This window comes from Cebidichthys violaceus, unplaced genomic scaffold, assembly GCF_023349555.1.
Source record: "Cebidichthys violaceus isolate CVI_PGR_0920_01 unplaced genomic scaffold, fCebVio1.0.p SCAF_2, whole genome shotgun sequence".
Classification (NCBI taxonomy): domain Eukaryota; kingdom Metazoa; phylum Chordata; class Actinopteri; order Perciformes; family Stichaeidae; genus Cebidichthys; species Cebidichthys violaceus.
Window position 1 is genome coordinate 11,027,239 of NW_027176372.1, and position 23,434 is coordinate 11,050,672.

The 23,434-nt window shown below is 46.5% G+C and overlaps 1 protein-coding gene across 6 annotated transcripts in view; it reads right to left on the reverse strand.

Moving 5' to 3' along the window:
• tenm2a (teneurin transmembrane protein 2a) overlaps positions 1–23,434 on the reverse strand; it is a 201,230-nt gene that overhangs the window by 38,931 nt on the left and 138,865 nt on the right. For all 6 annotated transcript variants that reach the window (XM_068714393.1, XM_068714391.1, XM_068714390.1 and 3 more), the window contains 2 exons: positions 18,346–18,577; positions 9,343–9,581 (listed from right to left, as the gene is read on the reverse strand). In XM_068714393.1, coding sequence (XP_068570494.1) covers positions 9,343–9,581; positions 18,346–18,577 — 471 coding nt within the window. The remainder of the gene's footprint in view (positions 1–9,342; positions 9,582–18,345; positions 18,578–23,434) is intronic.

A 23,434-nucleotide genomic window follows, 5' to 3' on the forward strand; every position in this document is an offset into this window, starting at 1 on the left:
ACACACACACACACACACACACACACACACACACACACATGTACACACATGGAAAGATCACAGAGAAACAGGTTTAACAAGCAAACGAGTCGGATTAAAAATAGATCTGTTGCTTCGAGGGGTTCTTTTTTTATTTTTATGTAATCTCGATGCATAATTTAGAGAGGCAAAGTGCTTGCCAGTATCATCTGCAAAAGACAGCATCTGAAACAGCGGCAGCAGCGCACGTGATCCTGTGACAAAACAAGACGAAAAATGGACAGCGTGATGGACAGAGGGACGAGGACCGGGGGATCAGGGGGTTCTCGAAGGAGTCGCGCCAAACCTCGGAAGAGAGGAGGAGATCAGGAGAGGAACAGAGAGAATACTGGAGAACAGAAAGGATCTGAGAGAATATTAAAGAACATATAAAATCCCCTGAGGATAAAAAAAAGAAGAAAAAAGCAGGGAAACAGGCTCCGTGATGATGATGATGCTGCAGAGAAGAGAGGATGAGATGAATAAGGGGCCCTACGGATGGAATGAGGAACGGAGAAGAAGATGGCAAGTGGAGGCGAAAGAATTAAGGGATGAGTGGCCCTGCATCGCGTTGGGTGAGAAAAGATGGCGGTGATTCATGCTCTGACGGTAAGTGGTTCTCAAAGCAAACAATCAGACAGAAATACAAAGCTCATGTGTGGGCTACGTGTGTGGTGGAGAAAAGTGACTTTATGGGCAGACTGTGCACTGAGCGTCCCCTGACTGGAAGATATTGTATCATCATCATTCTGTTCTCTGGAACATGTTCCAACTGTTCAAACTCTCTCGCGTCTCTCGCCCGCCTCTGCCTCCGCCTCGACCGTATCATGGCGTAGTTAACAGGCAGCATCTCCCGTTGAACTGAATTGCACTGCTCCTAATTGCACCAAAGGCAGGAGAATGGCCCCTTGCATGCTTTCGGATGTAATCGCTTGCAATGTGACCAATATTACACAAAGAGCATAAGTGTATGCACGCGCGCACACACACACACACACACACACACACACACACACACACACACACACACACACTATTCTTTGCTATCTCCCCTGGCCGTCCTGGTAAATGCATATTAACTGTTCTAATTCACCACTAAATTAACAACTCTGACCTCAATTAGGGCGGTAATTGTAGCTGAGACCAGCCCCGCCCATCCTCGGCCCAGCTGCTAATTGGTTTAGGATGCCTTTTCCCTGCCTTACCCTCTCACCCCCCCACCCCCCTCCCATCACGACGCACCTTCGCGTTTTTTCTGTATCGCTCGCACCTTTCTCCCCCCGCCTCTGCAGCAAAAGGGGTGCGGTGCTAACACGGAGGGAGAGAGACTGAGGGGGAAACTCAGCCTGCTGCCCCTCCGCTGCTCAATATTCAGGCCATTTGGGATGTTTCTTAGAATTTACAACACAATATCCACTTATGTAGTCTATAAATAAAGCGGGCTTGTCTCTCAGATACGTTTTTGTTAAGGCGCTGCTCGCTGAGATCATTTAGAGTCTCAGACAGAGGGACGGGGGCGGCGGTTGGCTGCTGCCCTCGGGGGTCATAGACACTGAGAGAGACAATTTGTCTGCTCCTGTGTGTGTGTGTGTGTGTGTGTGTGTGTGTGTGTGCGTGTGTGTGTGTGTGTATCTGCGTATGCATGCTTAAAATTGTACGGTGTTAACAACAAGTGCATGCACGCAGACACACAAACACACACACACACACACACACACACACACACACACACACACAGCAACCCCCGGCGGGACCTCCTCACCCAGCTGATGCAACTGAACTGTAATTGACTGCAACACAAAAGGTTATGTGAGTTTTTCTCGCAGCTCCCACCTGCAAAACAGCGTCTGGCAGAGAGAAACGGCAACTCACTCAATCACGCAGCAGAAATGGCTTCCTTATTGGCACTGAGATATTGAGACGGCCCGCGTGCGTGTGTGTCTGTGTGATGGGGCTAAATGAAAAGAGATGTGAATCTGAGTGATGTCCTCCTTTCTGAATCCTCATTTCCTCTTCAGATATCTCTACCCTAAACCCCCCCCCACACACCGCCCCGCCCCTCCCTGTGCCTTCTTCCTCTCCTCATCAGCCCACTCTGCCTCGTCTCATCCCTTCCTACCTCGGTCCTCTCCCTCTCATCGATCTGTATTAGAAACAGGATATGAGGAACTATGCTATCTTATCGCAGATCAGAGAGGGAGAGGGAATGAGCGAGGGGGTGAGAGAGAGACGGGGAGAAGAGTCTGCTCTGGAGGCCAAGAGACGGAGAGGCTGAAAGAAAATGAGAGACGGGGGAGAGGAGAAGAGGGGACAGACATTTCTTTCTTTCGCTTCGCCTTCATCCAGCTTCTGTTTCCAACACAGGACTAGTGAAGCACCATGGGCCTAATTGGACTAACGATTGGGCCCAGATAAGACCCGCACTAATGAATAAATGAATGAGGAAATAAAAGAATGAAATGAGCCCATGCGCGCTTGATGTGGGGCGGTGCAAAGGCTCCGCAGTGATGTCAGACAGGCTGTGAATTCTGGATTTATGCACAACATCAAAGCAAAGAATAGATCCTCCAAAGCACGTAGAGAAACTCCAGGTAAACAGACAGGAAGTCAAAGGACAAACATTGATGTTTTCCACTGTGTACTGGCTGAACAAGTGTGCACTGGGTTTTGCATCACCTGGCCCATGCTGATGACCCATTTATCCCTCTGGTGCAGATGGTATAGTGCCTTGTGACCGGTCCCGGCCATGCCCTGCCCTCTTCCTGGACCGGCGACGTGTGGTAAGATCCTAACCTTTATCAGTGCGACAGGCCCTGCTGCTAGGGACACACGCTCCCCGTCTGATCCTTATGCCCAGGTTCCTGCATCCACCATATGCCCTCACCTCACCCCAGCACACACACACCAAATGTATATGGACGCACACCCACACTGGCATGAGCGACACATCCTGACCTCTAGCTGTTCCACCTCGGATCGGCAGACGGGAAGCCACATGCAGAGTGAGAGGGGACTTTGGGGTCAAGGAGCTGGCTTTGGAAGGCAGCCATAACGTGAGAGACCAGCAGGTCCGACACAACTGAAGCAGACACACACACTCAAGGGGCTCACTGTCTTTGTTTCTTATTGAAAAAGACAAGATAAAAAACAACAACCTTGGGTCAGCACCCCCTAGGGTCTTGCAAGATAAAGCTGAGGAGTCCAGAGATGATTGATAATATAGATAAGAAGGAAAAAAATTTATTTCCGCTAAAAAAAGATTTTTAAAAACCTGATTTTGGTTTAATCTTGAATAAAAAAATAAAAAAATGAAATGAGAGTTTCACTTCATCAAGCATTCAAATGAAGCGATCCAAGAAGGGAACATCACTCATATAACTTTTGATCAGGGGCCACTAGTAGACACTGATTTACTTTAAAGGGCCAAAATTGAGAAAATCTGTCAAAAAAAATGTATAATATAATTTAAAAAAAACAAACTTGAACACACAATCAGCATAGTTGAATTGTCTTCTAATTCCAGAGGTATGTACTAAGGCAGTGGGATGAGACTCCCCACAGGGTTGCTCAGATAAACCTGACAGGTTGTAAGACGATTAAAAAAAGTGGTAGTCATATTTCTGCCTCAAAAACAAATTACTTTGAGATTTTTGTCAAGACTAAAAAATAGTTTCACGTCCTGAAGCCTCTGAAAACTATTCAAACTAGGTACCGTCTTGTGATGGGATCACACCAGCCGCAACACCAAATAGGCCAGGGGCGTACCCACTTCATCCCCCCTACTTCCGATGCTCTTGCTTGGAATACACTCATCTTGGGCCTTCATTTTGATCTCAACTACAAAACCTGTTCTGTAGTAGTTCCTGCTACAGTAAGTGTCTCCAGGATTACATTTTGTCACGCACACACACACACACACACACACACACACACACACACACACACACACAAACACACACACACACACACACACACACACCAATTCACAAGGTGAAAACAGTACCAGCGTTGCACTCTCACAGCTGGTAATGAAACAATCCAAGAAAGGAACATCACACTTTGGCTCAAGTATTAGAAATATAACCTGTGATAACGGGGTCGCTAGTAGACATTGATTCATCAAAAATGGGGCCAGAGCTTTTCAAAAAATAACACATAATCTGCGATGCATTGCATGTCTTTTCCCTATTTTTCTCTACAAGTTCTATTACTTGAAGCATGACCTGAGACAGTGGCTCCCAAACGTGATAACCAGTATCTTAATAAGATAAAGACGAGGAATACAAATCCTATTTCTGTGTGATATTTCCGTGCTTTGCTTTCTTTATTTTGACATAATGAATAATTAACTATTCACATCCAAGAGGGGAACATTGCTCTTTGGTTGAATGCTCTGAACTCATAGAGGAGGCACTGCTTTGCTTTTAAAGGTCACAATGAATTGGGAACCACTTCATTAAGCTGTCAATGTTGCAGGAAGACGTTATTTATTGTAAAAATGTGCTAATCAGTGTCTTTGTGTGTCAGGAAACATTTAAGTTGGAGGCATAGTGACGTGAAATCTCGGGGGGGAATGGCTTGGTCCCGTTTTTATTATTTGAATTAATGTGATGTGATAATTGTCTCAGGTGTTTTTGAAAAGTGGCTCTCCCTTTTGATTGGTTGTTAGAGCCTGGGGCTTTAGTATGTGTGTGTTGTTTCACATTTTGAATTGGATGCCTGACAAAAGGCCGGGGCGTCAAACTCAATGCTGACAATGTACAGGAATTCAACCTTTTCTTTCTTATTATTTCCTTTTCCTATGCGCCAGTCCGGTGATTGGATGATGCTCAGACAGAAAAGGGTCTTGTTTAAAGCTGAGTACAAATCTGTAAACACGCTCTCCTGAAACACTCCTGTTTTCTACCCAGCTGCTAGGTGATCACTACTGCACTGCAGCCAGCATGTTCTGATTAATGATAAAAATATGCACAAAAAAAATCCAGAAAATGCAAACTCTGATTACATTAATACCTGGTATATTTTGGCAGAGCTCTACATCTTTGAGCAGTAAAAATCATTAACATGTTATTATGTAAGGGAGCGTCGTTATGAATGCACTGAAGTGAGGCGCTTACGAGCGGGAAGAATGGGCAGTAAGCGATTGTGATCAGTCTGGTACAGCGAGACGGCAATGATGGATGGAAAGTGGTCGGCTCAGAGGCATGAAGGTCACACTCGATGACAGTGTGTGTGTGCGTGTGTGTGTGTGTGTGTGTGCGTGCGCGCGCACGCGTGTGTTTAATCAATAGACAAGGGGAGCTGAGAGCAAGACTAAAAATACATTGCGTCTGTGTGTGCACGCGCGTTTGTGCGCTCTCATTCATCAGTGGTGACAATACCATGTGGAGTATGCCACTGAGCCTGACAAATTCAGCCATCACGCGCGCACACATTCACACGAAACACCCCCGCGAAGGTGACACCGGCGCCCGCGAGCGAGTTTACTCATTGCAGTCAAGGGCACACCTGTGTCTGTGTGAAAACAGTCCACCTGGACTCTGACATGTCCTCGATCTTTCATCCCTGCGTCACACCGGCCTCCTCATCTCCTTACTAACCGCAGCGCATCCCGTTATTTCTGTCTATTTTTCTCTCTCCCCGTGCATTTCCTGTCCTCCGAGACGTACATCCGTCTTCTCACTTCTAACTTATTTTGTCACCCCCCCCCCCCCCCGTTCTCGTTCTCCTTGCGCTCTCTCTCTCTCTCTCTGTCACACTCCCTCTGTTCTCCGCTCGCTGTGATCAATTAGGAGACATTAGTCCCACAGATATTTCCAGGTGACAGGACCTCAGGAGGCCACGCTCTCCTTCATCTCTCCTCCCTCTGCCTGCCCTCGGTTTCTCCTCAGTCTCGTCACTCCTCCTCCTCCACCTCCCCTCCGTCGGCTCCCCTCCTTTTTCCCGGCAGTGAAAACAACAAGACCACTCTCCTCTCTCCCCCTCAATCTCTCAGCCTCAGCCCTCCTCCTCTGTCTGTCCAGCCATCTATCCTCCTCTTCCTCTCCCCTTTACGTTCTGGCCACACACTGACAGTGACCTATCTTCCTTCTTCCCCTCTGCCCTCTCTGCTCTAACTCTATCCCAACCCTTTTTTTTCTTCTTCCTTCCTCTCCCTTTCGTCTCCCTATATCTCGCTCTCTCCAGGTTGCCGTACACAATGACGGGCGCGTCTTCCCTCCCGCATGCCAGCCGCTCACCTGTATCCTAGCAACCACCTCTCCTTTGGCTCCGGCGCTCCATGCGGAGCAAGCAAACAAGACGCCGGGGGAATGAAGAACAAGCACTGTCGTTTATCCTCCTCCCTCCATCCGTTCAGTCATTCCTTCACATGTAAAGACAAGACCATACTCCACCGGAGTTGGGAGCTAAATGCGTTAGCCGAACAAAAGAACTCTCTCTAACTCATGCAAACACAATTTTTTTTGTACAGATATGCAGAGACACACAGCTGCACATGCTTATTCCATGTCGTGTATCCATGTGTGTGTGTGTGTGTTTATCTCATCCCCATGGCTCCTTTCTAACAGTAGGACACAGTGAATAAGCTTCAAAGAGATAACATCTACCGTGCTCCTGAAGCATGCTGAGTCCAGCCTTTCTAAAAGGTTCTCCTTGTGTATGCACACGTGTGTGTGTGTGTGTGTGTGTGTGTTTCTGGAAGATTGTCCAGTGTTTATTTATGGCCTTGAGAAGCTCGAAAGAAAAAAAAGAAAAAAGGATTTTGTTTGAAGGCCAGCGAGCCCACAAAGCCTTGGTATCAGACACACACGTTGTCGCGCACACTTCCCGCAGGTAGCTCTGTGGGGAGGAGTACTCACACACATACGCTCACGCACGCCCGCACAAAAATGAAAAGTGCTGTTTAGGCACATGTGTCCTGGTGTAATTTATGAGTGGGCTCCTGGGCAGATGCCTCAGAGGGGTCCTCTTCACGCTGCATGGCTCTGGGTGCTCTGCAGAATCCCCCCAGTGAGTGCTGGGCTTTCTCTCACACACACACACACACACACACACACACACACACACACACACACACACACACAGACGCACGCATGCACACACACACGTAACACACAAACAAGGCTCTACAAAATCCCCCTTATGAGCAGTGAACTCTTCCGACCGAAACTCGCTGCACGATTAACGCTACAAAAAGCTAGGTAAACACAAGGGTTTCAGGCTTGGCAGCACTGCTACAGCTCTGTTCAGCACAGACAAAACACCAGAGCAAAACATTTCCTTAGAGCAGCTGAAAAAAAGGAGCCCCACAGTTCGTAAAAGTAATACTGTAATGACAATAAAGTATCATTACAGCCTCTTTCAGCTTACCGAATTATTGCCACTTGCACAATTAAGTTTGGTGGCGAAGCACTAACGTTAGGCATACAATAAAACAGTAAATACACAGAAAGTGGAGCTTAAAGGAAAATGTCCTTACACACTGAACTCCATTAAAAAAAAGCTCCAATGTACAGAACAGTATATTCACACTGTATTGGGAGAGCATGCGTACCAGACTCATTTTTAGCTATAAAAAGTCCTTTCTTATTATGGCTAAAAAGCTAATGCTAATAATTGTCAAGACAAACAGGCAACACAGTTAACAAGTTGTATGTGTCTGGGAAGTACCCAGCTGGTGCACTAACACTGATGTAGTGGTAAAAAGAAAAAAGAAAAAAGAAGAAGTGTAGATAAGGCAAGCAATTATGTCCTCAGATTTACACATTTTTGAATTATTTTCCTCATTAGTTCCTTATCAGCTTCATGTTATTAACGATTACATGTTCTCTGATGAAAACAAATATTTGAGTCATTGCATTCCCCAAGTGAGCCCCAACGCTGCTAATAAAAATAAGATTGAGGGTTTGGTGAGTTCCTACGCTCCACTACATCCCTGCCCTCAAGTATCAACGGGGAAGGTCCTTCCTTCCTCCGTATGGGGCTGTCCAGCGCGGTGTGACCGCGCAAAGCTCAGGAGAGGCCGGATCGGTCTGTGTGCCCTAAGGCAAGGGGCCTTGATCTGCTCTGGAGGACGCGCACCGCTCTCAAGGGCACTCAGAGGGGGTACACAAAGCACACACACACACGCACACACACACACACACACATGGACACTTGAGAGTGCACATGTGCTTTTTGGACACATCCAGGCTTGCAGTGCACGTAGCCCACGTATACACACACACACGCACATTCACTGTGGATGGGGAGATGGATGGTGATGTATATATAAATATATATATGTATTTATAAATAATGTAAAATTGTATTAATAATGTATGTAGAGGAGATAAGGAGGTTGTTCTTTCTGCTGATGCCACTGTTTCCTAAGATCCCCCATCTGTTGCCTCTAGTCTCTCGGGTAAGAGGCCAATCAAGGGCTCGGTGACACATCTGCCTCCTCACACACACACACACACACACACACACACACACACACACACACACACACACACACACACACACACACACACACACACACACACTTACACACTTACACACACACACACACACACACACACACACACACACACACACAAACACAGCCAAACATACATAGATTTTCTGTTCCTCCTCTTTCTATTGTCTATCTCTCACACACACACATACAGGCCTGCATTCTCCTGTCCAGTGAACCAGGTCAAGAGAGGATAAAATTCTCGCCCACGCACACACACACTCCCCGACTCGCTGCTCTTTCTCTCTCTCTTCCCTTCAGATCAACCAGAAGCCAGCCATCACAATCTCCTCCCGAGGTGCTCACTAAGTGCTCTCCTCTGAGCATCCGCCATTCCTTTAAGTATGACTATCGCGCATTGGCTTCAGATCAGTGAAGAGGCATCCGCTCCCCTGCTGGGTGAGTCAGGGATTCCTATCTTAACTGATACCTGCTCACGGAAAGAAAAAAAAAAAACCAGCCACATTATGCTGTGGTGTGTGTGAATATTTCTGTCTGTCTGTCTGGCTGTTTGCTGATGCAGAGTGGAGGCCAGGGCCCTGGCTGAGTCTCATTTTGACAGTGTAGCATGAGGCTGCAGTGACAACACTCCTGCACCTCGAGAATCTGCCTTGTGTTTACAACGGGCCGTTGGCTTGACGCTTTTTTCCCCCCACTGTGGTCTGGGATGAATACAGATAACAGCAAAGTTCACGTGCTATGGGTCCCAGAAAAAAACAGGGCTAACCAACCTAAAACAAAATGTGTGACTATGCATGCGCATTCAAGAGACATGATTAAAGTATCCTATTCAGGAACAACATGTGGTGCGTCACATCACTTACCGATGAAGTAGGACAGCAGGACGGCCAGCAGGGCGGCAGCTGCGATGGCCGTCACCGCTGCACATTTCCAGCTGCAGTACTTGGACGGCTTTTTGAGCTTGAAGGCCGAGCGGGAGAAGGTGTTTCTGGGTAGCAGGCGAGGGGGTGGAGAATACACAGTTCCCGAGGTCAGGGGGTAACCAGGGGAGGAGCTACTGAAGAGAGGGGTGGTCCCTGACGACGTCTTGAACAGGAAGTGCCTGAAGAGGGGAAGAAGCACAGGAGTGAAAAAAGGTCATTCTACAGGTAGAGAAAAGATAATATTGTGTTATGAGTCGATTCTGGGGCTGAAACAAGTGGTTTAAAAAAAAGAAAAGCTCTGGTAGAGAGGTAAACATTTGGCGGACACGCCACAGTACCGCCCTATCACAGTGCAAGAGACAGGGTCACATATGTGCAAGCTTCTGTCCAATTTCTCTTTCCGATGAACCCTTCCTGCCATATGGGTTTGAACATCCTTGAACTGATTGTGTCTCCGATTCAGCCCGTTCCAGTCCAAGGTCTCGTTTTAACCTCCACCTGCTGCACTCTTTTTTTTTCTCCCATTCCATTCCGTCGTTTCGCCTCCGCTCACCCCACTTACGATGCGCCTCGTTTCTGCTCTCGATGGCTTCAGAGGATCACTGCTGTCCCCTTTTCGTGTCCTCATTGCCCTAGTGAGGTCAGAGCTCAGAGAGGATAAAAGAAGGATTTGAACCATCATCCCTTTGCTCATATTACCCATTATCCTCAGATATCGCTGCACCTGCTCACCCAACACGTCTCCTTCGCTACTCTCCCTCCCCTTCCCATGCTATAATTTTCCTTCCCCCAACTGCCACTCCACTATTTCTCACATACATCACGCTTTTTCTTTTTTCTCTATTCTCCTTTTCCCTCCCTCCCTCCCTCCCTCCTTCTTTTTCAGATTCCTTTTTTGATCTGACCTTGTAGGAACGTTGTTGCCATGGTAAGGAAATGAAATGCTGCTCTCGAGAAACTTTTCAAGGACACAATAAGAGCAACTTCTGTGGCACCTTTGTGACATCTTTTGCGACACCCACATGGGGCGCGAGGAGCGGCCCCTACCCAGACAACAGGTGGTTCCACAGAAGAAAGCCCTCAGGTGAATGTGACAGATCAGAGGAGGCGAGGTCACTCCATTGCAACAAAGACGACTGAGGGGAGGGAGTTTTTTTTGTCTGCTCGTCTTTGTGGAATTCGCTCCGTTTGTGTGTTTGTAGGTGTGTGTAGGTGCACATGCTCTGGCTTTTCTGTCTTTGTGTCTTTGTTAGTTTCTGATCTTTGAAGGGAGGACATTTCTGCAAAGACAGGACATTTTGTTTGGTCCTCCTTATTTCTCCAAAAAGGCTGCTTGAGGGCTGGCATGTTATGATGGTTAAACGACAATTCCTGTTATTACAAATACGGTCATATTTAAGAAGTGTTATCCATAATTTCTTGGTTATGATAATATACACAAGCATCTAGCTTGATAATCGGACCTACTCTATTTGGAGGCAAGACTCTCAGAGCGCACAACCAAATTACTGGCACTAATAACTAATTGCACAGGAAAATGATTGTCCAAAGTTGAACCACGAAGTCAGTCTTGGTTATGAAGCAGGCAGCAACCTCTGGGTCTGAAAAGTGAAGCCAATGCAGAAGTGCCTTAAAATTGCATTGTCTCTACTGGCTATCAGAGGGCGACTCCTCTGGTTGCAAGGCCATGATAAAAATGCCCCTACTTCTCATTTGATTTATTACCCTAAGTACATTTAAAAGATGATGAGTTAATGAGTTCAATGATTTTGGTCTTGTTCATCGTTCGGTGGTACTTAGCTCCACCCTCTCCTGTCACTTCTGGTGGCAAAAAAACAAGATGGCGACGGCCCGAATGCCAAACTCAAGGCTTCAAAACGGCAGTCTACAAACCGCGGTGACCATGTCCTAAACAAGTCATTATGGATTCAGCAGCATTGTTAGACATTGCCAATTGTTTCGTGATTTAAGACATACCATTGTTAGCGTTGTCTAGAGCTCATTGATTTCATGTTTGCAAAGTTAATTATCTAGTGCTAGCTTTTAGCTAACATTGACTTAAACTAGACTTAAAATTAGCTGGCTGAAACACATTAAAGCTGGCCTTAACTTTGTGCTGCTTCAAATGTGGAATGAGGTTGAAAGTTCTTGTGTCTCTGCGATTTCTTTGTTTGCTATATCACTGTAAGTTCAGCATTTACGACTCTCATTTTTGAATGTGACAACCCGAGATATCTTGTTTTGTCTGTACTGCTACATCCGCTTCTGATACTGTAACATCATTTTTAATCTTTGGGAGCATAGCAAGTCATTCCAAGTAAAGTCACGAGTCATTGGTGATAAAGTCAAAGTCGAGTTAGTCTTTGTTTTCTTTGTCAAGTGGAGACAGGTGGATACTAAAGTCACCAGATTTGTGACTCACGTCTGCCTCTGGTACAAGACATGTGACTCACAGATTGTGTCCTCAGAAGTGAAGTAATACAAACAAGTGTGTGTGTGTGTGTGTGTGTGTGTGTGCGTGCACAAATGTGTGTCAGTGTTCTGCTCTTCCTTCTGTAGCTCACTGTCATATTTTTTCAGACTAGGCTAGTAGGGCCAGTGATAATGACGCGGGCTATTTAGAATAATGCTTAACTGCACTTTGCTGTCCTCCTATCCTTGTGATGTCTTTAATAACGGCTGTTTCATAACAGCGTGTCTGTACATGTGTCCTCTCTTCTTAAAAAACAGTTGGTGAAAACAGGTGATGAACTCAGAGCATAAAGATTTTGGTTTGGGAGCACCGCTTCACTCTCTATCAATTATTCAGCCAGTCAGTGCTCTGCCTCTCTCTCTCTCTCTCTCTCTCTCTCTCTCTCTCTCTCTCTCTCTCTCTCTCTCTCTCTCTCTCTCTCTCATCATCTCATGCCACTGATTGTTGATTGTTGGATTGCTATCCTGCTGGATCCCTCTCATTTTTCTTCCTCCGCCTTTTCCTGTCAGGTACGCTGCGTGACACCATGGAAAACAGAGGGCAGAGATGAAAGGGGGGGGGGGTGTGTGTGCAACAACCTCTAGACGCATAGGGGCTGAATGAGCGCAAGGAGATGGCACGCAAAGAAATATGAGGTTATTGTCTAAATATACCAGCCTCTCAGTGTCACAGCCCTCAATTTTAATATGCACGCACAAACCTACAGGCTCCCAAATGCAAGAATGTGTGGAAGGCATGTGTATACGCACAAACACACACACACACACACACACACACACACACACACACACACACACACACACACACACACACACACACTCCAAGGTCAACCAGCATGTGTCTTCACTTCAACTCATTTTCACAGCCACTCTGTGATGGCGAGGCCAGCGGTAATTAATTACAATACCCCTCATGTGTGCACGTATGCAAGGAGGAGGCGATCTGGTCAATTACTTGCCTTCCGTGCAGCGCCATGTACACGACTTGATGTGCTGGTATGCATTTGAACGCGGGGCCCCCCGAATTCATTTCATTTCCTGGCTCCGTTTGTTTGTGTGCAGAAGCTCCGCAGCGAGCTTGGTGTGGGATGGGAATATGTCTATGGGCCATACTAATTACGAGTAGGAATGGAAAGTGTCTAATGTGCTCTGGGGAGGTAATTGACATTGATTTATGTAGCGGAGGACTATGGAGGGGTTCTATCATAGCAGGCAGCCGGCAATCACAATTCTGTATCATTAGTGCCGGGCTGTGTGTGTTTGCTCGCATGCGCGTCCGCGTGTTTGTGTGTGAATATTGTGGGATTTCTGACAGTGGTCCAGCATGGAAACGTCACACATAATTAGAGAGGGCTGACAGAGACCCCTCCCCTCCTCCCCTCCCTCCACTGAGCTGCCAGCAGCAGCACCCCCCCCCCCCCCACCCCAAGTCTAACCATTGCTACCTCGCTGTCATACATCCTGTCTTACACATGCAACACACACACACACACACACACACACACACACACACACACACACACACACACACACACACATGCATGCAGAACAAGCAAGCTCAAACTCACACACTGACACACATTCGCACAGACTCAGACATGGGCGCCCGCCCACGCACAAACAATAAAAATCCATGTGGGTTTTCTTTCGCGAGATTGCCCTGTACGTGCTACTGAACCTTTCATTTGCATCTTCGCGGAGCCGAAAAGTGACCCTCAGAGAGGGATGGAGAGGGAGGCTATAGATTGGAAGGCAATCAGAGAGAAAGGGTGGATGTTTTCACTACATTCCAACCCTGTCCCCCATCGAGAGAAAGAGAGGACCTGGACAATTAACCACAGAACAGAGAGCATGCTGGGTAATTAGCAGGAAGTCAAAGCTCGCATTCCCCCTGAGCAAGCGAACGCGTGCGGGCTCTCGCGAGCACTCGCACACACACTCTTTATTTTCTCAGCTCTCACAAACATGTGGTTGCTTCGGATAGCGCTATGAGAATAATCATCAGAGGTAGAGAACAATTAGCGGAGGTTGGCTCAGCGTGGGGGTGACTGAAGAAAAAAAGAAAAAAAAACTGGTCAGATCTCAGAATGAAACAAAAGGCTCGGGGATTGGAGGATGCACGCGGATGGCGTCGGGAGAATTGTTCCCTGCTACAATTGCAGGAAACAACAATCGGCAGATGGACACAGTATAATGGGCATTCATTTGCCTGAGTGTTGTTCTGAAGGAGGACAGGGAACAATGAGTGCTGAGTGATATGTGTAAAAAGCAAAAACAAACAAAGCATCATCTCGTATTCAACTATACAGAGATGTTATGAAGAAATTCTTTACATTAAAGCAACAGTGCACTCAAATGGCAGCTTGTATCCCCGCATGGTTTTTTAGTTAAGGCGCCACACGTCCCCTGAAATTCCAACGCTAACATCTGAGGAATTCACTACATTTTCTTTTATAAATAATCGTAAAGGCCATGTATTTAACAAGGGAGGCGATTGTTCATTGTCAAGTTGACGAGATGCGTCAGGATCTATCTGATTATACTCAGCAATGATTGACCAATCCCATTGAATATTTGCTTTTCAGTAATCGAGCAGCATGTTGTAATGTCGGCTGAAGTTTTTTGACAATCACCAGTTAGACCCAGTAGAGTCTGCATAATGTTGACGTTAGCATTAGGCTGACATCATCCATTACAACAGCTGTGACAGGACGTGGGGTGGGGGGAACCCTGTTTTTTTTTTGTCGTGTTTCAGGAATTTTCACACTTGAAAGTCCTGTGTGAAAGTCAAAGGGTGTGGTCCTCTGCTATACTAGCTCTTCCCACTCAGGCTGGACTACCGTAAAGTGTGTGGTATGACTTCATCAAAAAAAGAAAGCTCCAAATTACATTTAATTGAGAAAACAATTCGGTTGTAGGGCATTCTATTAATCCAGCATGGACTCCATCGTCTATTGAAGATCATGTATTAAGATCAAAAGCTCAAGTACAGCTTCTAAATGGACCGTGTGGTGAGACTTTGGAAACTGCTGTTGACAATAAGAGTGTTCATCTGCATTTGCTGACAACATTTATGATAGCACAGCATGACATGACGCAATTGCATATTCTCCATATAATATGAATGTATTAACTCATTATCATTTTTGTGTTTCATTGCTCTTTAAAATGAATACCTGAACCAAGTGAATGTGCGGTTGAAAAAAAGACAGCTTACTTTGTGGCTCTGCATAATAATATTGGATATTATGTTCACAGTATATACTGTATGAATACAAGATCATATCATTAATAAACCTGACATTACGTGGGTCTCATATACATATCACGGTCTCGGTCACAGGGCTGGGCATGAATCTTTTCTCTGTAACCGACTCCTTCTTCTTCTCCTCCCCCCCGTGGTTCACACAGGTAGCATCTCCGAATCTGTCTCCGCAGTAATGCATTTGAAAGTAACCTATAGCCCCCCCACCACCACCACCCCACCCTCTGCTGCTCCTTCCAGATAAATTGAGATGCTGCAACTCTCTCAGTGATCTTATTTCTCCCCGAGAGCTCTGGCCCAGAGAGGAGGGAGCAGGGGAATGTCCTGAGATCACAGAGAGAGATTGAAACTGGCATCAGCTCGCCAAGAGGCCCCAGAGGACCGATTGGAAATCAGGTGCTCTCTCGCGAAATGCCGCAACACATGTGCACTTGCATGCACAGAGAGAAATGCACTTTTGCCTGATTCACACACACTAACACACACACACACGCACGTGCACGCACACACACACACACACACACACACACACACACACACACACACACACACAAACACACAGTGGCACCAGCCATCTATAGTCATTTATCTCACACCGGTAAATGTATCCATGTTCTACGGGCCCCAATCTCCTTCCTCTGCCTTTCTATCTTCTCTCACACACACTCCCCAAAACAATCTCCTTCAATCACCACCTCTCTCCATTTCTCTCCCTCTCTCTCCCTCTTTATCTCTCCCTCCACTACCGTAAACTATTCCGTTCCACCCCCCCTTCCCTCTCTCGCTCTCTGCTATATCACCCCCCCTTCCTCCACTCTCATCTTGTCCTATCTCTTTCTTTCCCTGCCAGTCATCCAAGCCCTGGGGTGTTCTTAGGTGATCAATCTTCATCCTCTCAGCGCTGTCACACTATCGGGTCAAGCCAAAACACACACACACACACACACACACACACACACACACACACACACACACGCGCGCGCTTTGCTATAACGAGTGGACAACAAATGCCAAAATTAACATATGATTACAATGGGGAGCAGTCGAAGTCAAAGAGAGCACACATGCTCGGATGCAAACATACACGCGTACACGCACAACTGTGCGCTCCCTCCGTCACATGTGCCGGTTACAGCAAGTCGGGAGGAGGGGCTCTGCCAACGCGGGGATGGTGTGACTCTCTGGCTCTGCCCGGCTGGCTCTGACTCCGGTCCCGAGCTCCAGCAGCTCCAGCCAGCCCACCCAATCTCCGCCATCGCCAGACCCAGCAGAGGAGGGCCCAATCTGGGATGGAGGGTGGAGCTGGAAACCCTGTCGGCCACTCTGGGCTCCATTCACTGCGGCGGGCTCCCGGCCATGCCCAACCCCACCACCTGAACATGACCAAATACTGGCACGGAGGAGAGCTCAACAGCGTGCGTCAGTGTGTTTGCCGCTTTGTTTCAATCTGTAAAGATGGCGGCCACGGCGGCTTCTGTGAAAGAGTGGATTTATAACTTTACTTTTGTAAGCCAAAGATCCCTTTCAAGAACAGAAATAACGACCTGTCTCCTGAAACGATGTTATGGCATACGCATCGCCATGGCAACACGAGTCCCAATAAACAATTTGAACTGGAAATAGCTTCTATTTCAAGCTGCAGGTATTCTTGTTCAACACCGCGCGTCTCCTTATCCATCATGCATACCGACGCGATGCATCAGCACAGGTTGAGCATGGACCTGAGACCAGTGGGGCTGAATTAATCATGGCCGGGCCTCATAAATACTGCACAGGGCCGGCACTCGGGGGAGCTTATCCGGGACCATCGGAGCCAGAAGCCCCAGCGCCCAGCAGGAGAAACACAACTACAGCTTGCAGAGTAAATGCTCGGAGAGTGAGCGTGTGCATGCTAGCAAACATGTAGGGAGTGTCCCCTCTCACTGCATGTCTCATGAATAGTAATACCCTGCATGAATGCTCTGTTTGCCTGGTAAGTGTTCTTTGTGTACCGGCAAAAGCGCATGTGTAGGGTGTGTGAAATGGTTTGTATTTCCTGCTCCCTCACGTAAGGTTGCATGCATAATGGCTTTGACAGCTTTCTGTATGTGTTGCACTGCGAGATGAGGTAGCGGATGCATTTGAGTTGCACACCTTTGTGGATCAGTGGCGAAGAGCGATTTTCATTTTGTTAATACATTGGCTCCGAAACGATGGGAAGGGTGTGGTGACACACCGCACGTGATATTCTGAGGTGTTGTGTTTGCTTAGTGAACAAAAAAGTAATTTCTTTTTTTTTGCGGGAAGATTGTTGAAAACACAAACTCATCGTGGGGAAGACAATCAGTGAGAATAAAATTATCTTAGGTGTAAGGAGCTCTGTCGCAGCATTATTTATAACTGCAAAATTTCATATTACAAAGTCTGATAATTCAAATGTAATCTGCATGAAGAGGCAAAGTAAATCTGTCTGGAGCTTGGACACATGGTACAGTTCAACTATGGTGAACTTTGACACCTTAATATATGCCGTTGAACATTTGCAAGTCCATTAAAGCCATTAAATTTGTCTATCTTGCCTGATTCTTTATTCACATTCGGTAAATAAGGCATGGTGTACGAGGGTAGAGCTGTGCAAGATGTGTTAATTTCAATGGAGTTGCATTGAAGCTCACACTGGCCTGCGCCTCACTGTGTGAGCGGTCTCAAAGTTGTTTACCACCTTGACAGCTGACCTTTGAAGTAATGGAGAGGCAAAGAGCCCACATTGGAGCATTCATTTCATTTCATAAAGTGCTCCACAAAAGACGCATGGTTTGCTGTCAGTCCAGGAGTCTGTGGTAAAAAAAAAATAATACTTTATTCAATACACTTTTATATTGTTAAAAACTCACAGTTAGCTTACAAGCTAGCTTGTGTTATTTTTTCCAAGGAGACTGCTTTCCTTTGGTGAGGTTGTATTCTCAACATTCTTAACAAAGTCTATGATTGCCGGAGAGAGTAAACAGTTCTGTATCAGGTTACATCCGCCTCAGCTCTTATTGCCTTTGCTAGCATCGTTCTTGTTGTTCACAGGAATGTTGTTGAAGCAGCACGGCTCTGACCTTTCATTCCTCACTATTGATTACTCAAGGCTCATTCCACTGCTGTGCTTTACTGTAAGTGGGTCGAGATATTAGCAAAAAAAAGAAAATAAAAAGAAATAAAGGGAAGACATTTCCTCTGACCTGGTCTCCAGCGGGACGTTACTGTTGAGAACCCAGCTGTCTTGCAGCTGGACCGACTCTGGGGTGGTGGGCCCGTCCCCAGGGCCCGGAGCCGGGGCGTGGATGGGATTGCGTCCCCCTCTCAGGGTGTTTCTGTTCAGGCTGTTGGCAGACTGGTGGGACAAGGTGTGGTGGTTGTGCGGAGGGGGAAGTGGAGGCCGTAGCGTGGACTGACTGTGGTGGTTGGCGGCCCCTGCAAGGAGACAAGAACAGAGAGAGATTTAAGTACCACGCTTCCTCGTGAAGGAAATCAAAGAGAGTTTCGGATGAAGGGAGGGAAGGAGTTTGTGCCAAGATGCTGCAAATGTAGGACAGAAATGTTATTTGATATTTAGTGTTTATTTCCAAGCATGCCAAAAAGAAGAAAAAAAAATGGAAGCCTTTTTCAACTAGCAAATAACTTCATTAACATTCCATTATGTGCTACTTTTGTGTCGGCGATCATTTTGTCAGAGAAGGTGTCATATTTTCCAAATGGTCGATGACTTATTTTAGCAGGACGCTCCATCAAAATAGATACATGCAATTTGATAATCGTGTTTTCACATTTTTGCTTGCGCATTTTTCCTATGTTGTTGTCCGCTCTATTTTTAGCCAATTCTTCCACACTCTCTCCCGTTCACTTTTTTCTTTATCACAACTGAGAGAAAGCGTGTGTGTGTGTGTGTGTGTGTGTGTGTGTGTGTGTGAGAGCAGTACTAGAGCACTCCGCACAGCGTGTGCCCTCATCTCTAGCTCTCAGACTTGGGGGAACATGTCAGCTAGAATCCAATACCAGCCCTTCCAACTCTGAGCTAATGGACTGTTGAGTGAGCGAGCTGAAAAACAAACCCGGATGAGTCAGACAAGAACACCCATTCACACATCACCTTTCTATCTCCGTCTCTCTCTCTCTCGCTGTGTGAATCAGTGGGGGATCTGATCCCGTCTAGAGCATGTGTGAGTCTGTGTGGGCTTGTAGAGGAAAATCAATAAACCACATATCATACAGTATAGGAGCTTGACACAGCTGCAACACTGCTTGCGCATTAGAATGCATTTGTTCACACATTGACAGGTGCGTGTACTCACAGCACAGCTGATAAAAAAAGGAGGTCAAGGAAATGCGTTGCATGTCACAATAAACCGTCGGAATTTTGAAAATGTTGGAATTCACTGCAAAGACACACCGGTGTCATTGATGTTACATTCGGCTTTGAATTCTTCTGCTTTACAACTCAGTTTGCAGTTTTTTCTTTCATCAACACGACACACCGCACTTTAATCGTTATTTTACACATCTGAGCGTTGGAATACATTATGGGGATTGTGTTTGTTTGCACGTTGCCTTCCTCAGCGCTGATCAAAGGACGGAGTGAGCGCACATATGCACACGCACTGCTTTGTCAAGCTGCGCGATCACACTTGCCCTCCTCCATTTGTCATTTCCTCTTGCATTGGATAAAAAAAAAGAAGAAGCGGCGTGCGAGGGGAAGGGAGACGGGTGGATGTGTCGCACTCTCTTGTCTGCTTTGATATGTGTCGGTCAAGAGATTCCTGAGAAGCATGAGTGATAAGTGACTTTACACTAAGCAAAAACAGAGATGCACACAGAAACCGGCTCGTGCACATCAATGGAGGCAGTAAGTGTGTTTATAGCAATATGTCTGCATGCTAACTTTCCGTCTTTCTTACTCTTCATTTCCTTCCCCCTAGATGGGTGCTTAGAGCATATATACGGGGCAGCGAGCTCCCATGCAACTGCAGCGGTAATGGCGACCAGTTTGTAAGGTGACCTGATTCCGCCACGGCGCCGCTGGGACGCAGGTGTCACCCCCCCCCCCCGAAGAACCGACGCTTGTGAAAGGAGAGAAGAGCGGAAGAGGGGAGGAAGAAGAGAGAAAGATGGAGGGGCCCCGACCTCTGCTACCCGGGAGAGACACAAAGCATCTGTTTGCACGTTCAAACACACTCCTGGGAGAAGCACACACACGTACATGCGGTCGGGTACACACAGTTACACACCTGCAGGGAAAGTCAAACCCCTGCATCATACATGCAGAGTGTAAAATTGATATTAAAGCGCAGGGAGAGTTTGATTTCTCGTAGTCTCCTCCCCTACGCAGCCTCATTTCTTCTCGAGGATTGTTTTCCTCTCTTTCATCTTGCTTTTATTTGCATTTTGTTTGTCTCCTTTGCAGAGATGTAAAGCGCTCTGAGGTAAATCTTGTTTGTTAAAAGCACGTTATAAATAAATTTGACTTGACTTCCTTTCCCCGCAATGCCCCTATAAATGTGAAAGAGCTCCCACTACAACCCTGTCTGCATAAATACTTTTATCTAAGCCTAGCAACAATGCACACAACACCATAGCCCTAAACTGGGAAAAAAATAATAAGCTTGCACGCACGCATGCAGGCATGGACACACGGTCCAAAAATAAAAGTAGGCACTCCGGTTCTCACACACTACCCCGCTGTCTCCCATGTTTAAATCTGCGTAGAAAAAAAAAATGCACGCGGTTCGCCTTTGTTCACTTTCCTGCCATAAATATTGAACAGTTTTTTCATTCAAATTTGGATGAATAATATATGGCAAACCTTGTATGGAAGAGGAATACATGGTTTTTTAGCCTTAGTTTTCTATGAAGGTGTGTGTGTGTGTGTGTGTGTGTGTGTGTGTGTGTATGTGTGCACTCATCCTGCACCATTGGGACAGCGTGCTGTTTAACAGTCCGGCCACGACATCGTTACACAGGGTCATATCCTGTGCCGCTACATTTACCGCATTTTGTAGTGAAGACTTTAACATTTCCCTTCAAAAGAAGAGATTGAAACGCTTTTATCTATAGTTGCAAATTCCATTACAAGTGTCCAGATAATGTCGAGAGAAGTATTTCTATGCTCTGAAACTCTTTACAGCCTCCTGGCGCTGCCAGAATTGTCACGTACCGTCAGGTTAACTGGAGTGAATTGTTACATGATAGAAAGCGATTGTTTCTTTTATTCTGCGCTGAATCAATAGTTGCAAACTAAAGCACGTAATTCACTCACTACCAGTGTTTACTGTTGTTAATGTGCAAACATACAAAAAAAGAAATCTCTTTTATTCTTCCACAAGTCACACAGCCTTTAGTATGCCGCAAAATATTTATGATCAGACACAAATTGCTTTCTTTTTTCCTGCTACAGCACAGGAGAGTGATGTCAAAGAAATTCATTTTCATGTAAGCTTCAAATCCATAAAAAAAAGGAAAAAAAAGAAAAAAGAATCCGTAGGAAATAGAAACACACTGAGTGGGGTCGGCCTGAGTTGCAAGGCCGTTCTTTTTTCTTCTCATACACCCAGCGAACTCCTGAGGAAAAACAAAGATTATTTTGGCCGCAGAAACACAAATCTGACCAATCATTGGAACGGAGGCAATGCACAATGACGAGCGGGCTGGAGGTAAACGGATCCAATAAATTAAGATGGGTTAGTTAGATGAATTGTCCAGTTGCTGAAGTACGACCCGCAGGTAGTCTAATGGGAACAACCGTTTTACCAGGAACCCGGTCTGATAAAAGACAAAACATGCTGTGAGGAAATAGAGCAATTAGAGAGCAGCCGAGCAGATCACATTTTATTCCACTTTATCTTTCCCTCCTTCCTTCCCTCTCTCTTTCACTCCAGTGTGAGTAAACAGCGATCGTGAAGAGATTTTTCTCGACAGCCCTCTTGTTTTGTTTTCGCAGCCACTTTTTTTTGTGTGTGGATGAGCTCTGAGCTCTTCTGACTGCTGTTGAAGGCTGACCCACTTTATTCTGTCCACGGTTCCCATGCGACTGCAGTGTGTGTGTGTGTGTGAGGGGGGGGGGTGTTGTAGCTGTAAACTGGTGGGTTTGGCTCCGGCTAATCCCTGGAAGTTCATTATGCTCGCCAATTCAAAGGAGCCCCATTCAGCAGAGAAGCATTAGCCTGTCTGCTAACCTGCCTCCCCTGTAAAGCACACTGCGCACACACACACACACACACACACACACACACATACACACACACACACACACACACACACACGCACACACCAGTGAGAGGCAGGGGCTCACCACACCATATTAATCTTGCATTGTGTGTGTGTGTGTGTGTGTGTGTGTGTGTGTGTGTGTGTGTGTGTGTGTGTGTGTGTGTGAGTGTGTGTGTGTGGCCAGCTGGCAGCAGGAACCAACCAAGGTTTGTTTTTGCAGCCCTGGATGGGCAAAGTGTTTATTGACATTTTCTGTGGTTAACAGAGAAAAGTCACAGGGCAGGATGTGCATCTATGTGAGAATGTGTGTGTTTGTGTGTGCGCGCGTGTGCAGGATAGAACTGCTCATTCAGCAGTTAAAACGGATCATTGCGGGGCTCAGCCCCCGATCCTCCCTCTGTCCTTCCCACTCCCCCCTGCCTCTCCGTCTCTTTATTTCACGCCCCATATCTCCACGGCTATGCCTTTATTTCAAAATGCTAAAAAAAACACACACACTGTGCCACCCTCCATTGTTTCCCACGCTCCTTCTTCTCTCCGAGCTAATTGCTATTGCTCCCCGCGTTTTAAAAGTGGTTTATCCCCATGTGCAGGTGCTCCGTATGTCCTCTGCCTCAGAATGTCACATGCTCCCCGTTTGTCATTCTTCTCGGAGCTCAGACGCCGAGCACGATGGAAGGAGAGCTTGAGGTGAGAATAAGAGGCACACGTACAAACACACACGTGCGCACAAAAGGGGCTCAATTTGCACATTGGCTTTATTATCCAGAAGCACACATAAAGGCAGCGTTAAAGACATACATCTACACACACACACACACACACACACACACACACACACACACACACACACACACACACACGCGCGTGTGCCTCCTCTGCCTTGGCTAGTCATCTCTGTCTAATTAGGAGGCAATAATCCGCTAGAGAAGAGTCATCAGATTCAGCCAAAAACAAACAGTCTCCATGAGCATAAAAGCACGTGTGCCTTTCACCCACACGCGCGCACACACACACACACACACACACACACACACACACACACACACACACACACACACAAATCAT